This window comes from Monopterus albus, unplaced genomic scaffold, assembly GCF_001952655.1.
Source record: "Monopterus albus unplaced genomic scaffold, M_albus_1.0 scaffold31.1, whole genome shotgun sequence".
In the NCBI taxonomy this organism is placed as follows: domain Eukaryota; kingdom Metazoa; phylum Chordata; class Actinopteri; order Synbranchiformes; family Synbranchidae; genus Monopterus; species Monopterus albus.
Genome location: NW_018127911.1, coordinates 7229721 through 7233435, shown reverse-complemented (window position 1 = coordinate 7233435; position 3715 = coordinate 7229721). Strand labels below are relative to the sequence as shown.

General features: G+C 41.1%; 1 protein-coding gene across 1 annotated transcript; it reads left to right on the top strand.

The window, feature by feature from the left end:
• Positions 1-228: 228 nt before the first annotated feature.
• LOC109958339 (neural cell adhesion molecule 1-like) lies at positions 229-3509 on the top strand. The gene is made up of 6 exons (XM_020596885.1): positions 229-270; positions 637-772; positions 2314-2481; positions 2638-2756; positions 3300-3392; positions 3477-3509. Exons 2-6 carry the CDS (start codon positions 724-726, stop codon positions 3507-3509), a joined length of 462 nt encoding a protein of 153 aa, XP_020452541.1. The 5' UTR covers positions 229-270; positions 637-723.
• The last annotated feature ends 206 nt before the right edge of the window (positions 3510-3715 follow it).

Sequence of the window (3715 nt, the reverse complement as noted above, 5' to 3'; positions counted from 1 at the left end):
TCTGAATACTTTCCATACCAACTGTATGTCTGCATCGCCACAAACAAGATAGCTAAGGAAAGTGCTGCCATCAAGCTCCATGTCTTTGGTTGGTTCACTACCATGTTACTTTATGCTGCTGCACTAGAGTGACCTTTGTGAAAGTGCTGCTGAACTTTTTTTTTTTTTTTTTTTTTTGGTGGGGGTGCTGACTTTCATAATAATCAAGATGTTTAATTTCAGAGGCTCCAGAGGTGTTTGTGTCAGCAGAGCAGCAAAGTGTATCAGTGGGTGAGCATGTATCTGTGACCTGCAATGTCTCTTGCCATCCTCAGCCTGAGCTACACTAGCTCAGCAAGCATAGTAGACACACACCGGCAAGAGTGTACGGACCAATAAACGCACACATACAACTACACAAACTGGCCTTCATGCTGCAAAACATTTTAAATTATGCACCTCTTTGCCATGCAGGGTTAATGTGGTTGTGCAGTAGCTGTAATCTATGGCTCAACAAACAACACTCCAGTCAGCCTCTTGTAACTGTGACTGACAAATTTACTGTGTTGTTCCAAACAGTGAATGTTTGCATTTACAGCAGAAATTGTGTGATTAAAGTTATTATAATTATTATTATTATTTTATTTGCTCTGTCAGGACTCCGCATCCGCTCAAGTTGGTGGTGTTGATGGTGTGCTGCTGATAGACGAGGTAGTGCCCTCTGATGGTGGACTGTATTCCTGCATGGCTGTCAGCATTTCTGGAAATGCATCAAGAGATGCTGCAATACACAGTAAGAGTTCATGTCTGTCTTTATACTACAGAAGAGTGAGTTAAGTGAAGGAAAAGTAGCTGTAACCATCTTTACTTATAACCACCTTTGACACATGTTCCTATACCAGTCTGTAACATTTGTTTTTGCCTGCCTCTCGTGCTCTTAGGAACCTTAAGTGCAGCAGAAATTTTTTTTTGTAACCTTGGCCAGATCTGTGCCTTGCCACAATTCTGTCTGTGAGCTCTTCAGGCAGTTCCTTTGACCTCATGATTCTCATTTGCTCTGACGTGCACTGTGAGCTGTAGGGTCTTATATAGACAGGTGTGTGGCTTTCCTAATCACGTCCAATCAGTATAATCAAACACAGCTGGACTCAAATGAAGGTGTAGAACCATCTCAGGGATGATCAGAAGAAATGGACAGCACCTAAGTTAAATATATGAGTGTCACAGCAAAGGGTCTGAATACTTATGACCATGTGATATTTCAGTTTTTCTTTTTTAATAGATCTGCAATAATGTCAAAAATTCTGTTTTTCTGTCAATATGGGGTGCTGTGTGTACATTAATGAGGGAAAAAATGAACTTAAATGATTTTAGCATATGGCTGCAATATAACAAAGAGTGAAAAATTTAAGGGGGTCTGAATACTTTCCATACCAACTGTATGTCTGCATCGCCACAAACAAGATAGCTAAGGAAAGTGCTGCCATCAAGCTCCATGTCTTTGGTTGGTTCACTACCATGTTTCTTTATGCTGCTGCACTAGAGTGACCTTTGTTAAAGTGCTGCTGAACTTTTTTTTTTTTTTTTTATTTTGTGTAGGTGATGACTTTCATAATAATCAAGATGTTTAATTTCAGAGGCTCCAGAGGTGTTTGTGTCAGCAGAGCAGCAAAGTGTATCAGTGGGTGAGCATGTATCTGTGACCTGCAATGTCTCTTGCCATCCTCAGCCTGAGCTACACTAGCTCAGCAAGCATAGTAGACACACACCGGCAAGAGTGTACGGACCAATAAACGCACACATACAACTACACAAACTGGCCTTCATGCTGCAAAACATTTTAAATTATGCACCTCTTTGCCATGCAGGGTTAATGTGGTTGTGCAGTAGCTGTAATCTATGGCTCAACAAACAACACTCCCGTCAGCCTCTTGTAACTGTGACTCACAAATTTACTGTGTTGTTCCAAACAGTGAATGTTTGCATTTACAGCAGAAATTGTGTGATTAAAGTTATTATAATTATTATTATTATTTTATTTGCTCTGTCAGGACTCCGCATCCGCTCAAGTTGGTGGTGTTGATGGTGTGCTGCTGATAGACGAGGTAGTGCCCTCTGATGGTGGACTGTATTCCTGCATGGCTGTCAGCATTTCTGGAAATGCATCAAGAGATGCTGCAGTACACAGTAAGAGTTCATGTCTGTCTTTATACTACAGAAGAGTGAGTTAAGTGAAGGAAAAGTAGCTGTAACCATCTTTACTTATAACCACCTTTGACACATGTTCCTATACCAGTCTGTAACATTTGTTTTTGCCTGCCTCTCCACTCACAGCCCAGCCCAGTTCACCTCACTACCTGTCAGTCTCACCTGGCCCGACCTCAGTCCTCTTCTCCCTCAAAACCCCGCCCATCAGTGGAGGAACACCAATCACAAGTTTTGTTCTGCAGTGGAGGCAAAGTGCAGAAGAACAGTGGGAGGAGGTCACAGTACCAGTTTCAGGTAGAACTCCAGATGTTTTCAAAAGAAAATCAGCTTGAGAATCATTTATATTTTAAGCTGCTTACATTTTAAATTTCATTCTGACATAAATCATACTGCTAAATTACTGTATGCACAGTGCTTGAGGCCATGTCTTTTGTGTGTGTGCTTTTGTAGAGCTGCTAGTTATCTCATCCCTCAAGCCATACATATTGTACACAGTGGATTTGGCCGCCCTTAATGCAGTGGGACTGGGGCCATTCTCACACACAAGCAGCATTCACACCCAGGGAATAGTAAGTGCTACACACACCAAATCTATTTTATGCCATATGTGTGGTGCATGAATTGCATAAGCAGGGTGTGTGTTTTCATGTTTACACATTTGTATGGATGTATATTTATTGATGTACAATGTACAATAGGCATGCTAGTGTGCAGGTGATATGTGCTGTATGTATAACAAGCAAGGTTTACGCTCCCCCATCTGCTGTCACTAATTATTCCTGTTTATCTCTCTCATCAACCATCATGATAACATTCCCATGACATTATCATCTGCTGCCTGATGTTCGTTCATTCTGCTGATGTAATCCATTATCATCCATGCTCAGGAGGTAAAGTGCACACAGTGATTTAGTCAACTAAGAAACAATAAAGTGACATTTTCAGTCAATCTGTATGTTGTCTATACATAGCAAATAGAAGTAAATCCAATGAGTTGGTGTTAATTATCATTCACAACTATTAAATGTTTATGCATGGTCATCAGTTCTTTTCTTTCTGTCTGCTTCTTGTCTGTAGGTGAACCTGACAGTCCACTTTTGTTATCTGGTAAGATGAAAATAGAAGGCAACTCCTTCTCTGTCCTGCTCAAACAGATTAATGACAGTGAGACTCCTCTGCTGTACTTCAACGTACGATACAGACAGGTGAGAGACACAGTGAGTCAGCCTCTGTCTGTGATTTTCCCTGTTTCTCCACTTTCATCCATCTTCTCTGTTCTCTTTGACCAGGATACACATAATACTTTAGCCAGTTATCCATGAAATGTGGCTCAAACTCTCAACTGGGAGTACTGACACAAATAGTTCTGGAAATACTTAAACCTAAGTAATGTAGTGCAGTGGTCCCCAACCTTTTTATCACTGCGGACCGGTCAACGCGTGACAATTTTACCGCGGCCCGGGGAGGGGTCGGGTGTGTACGTAGATTGTTTATATTGTAAATATAATAATAAACGTGAATCCACTGT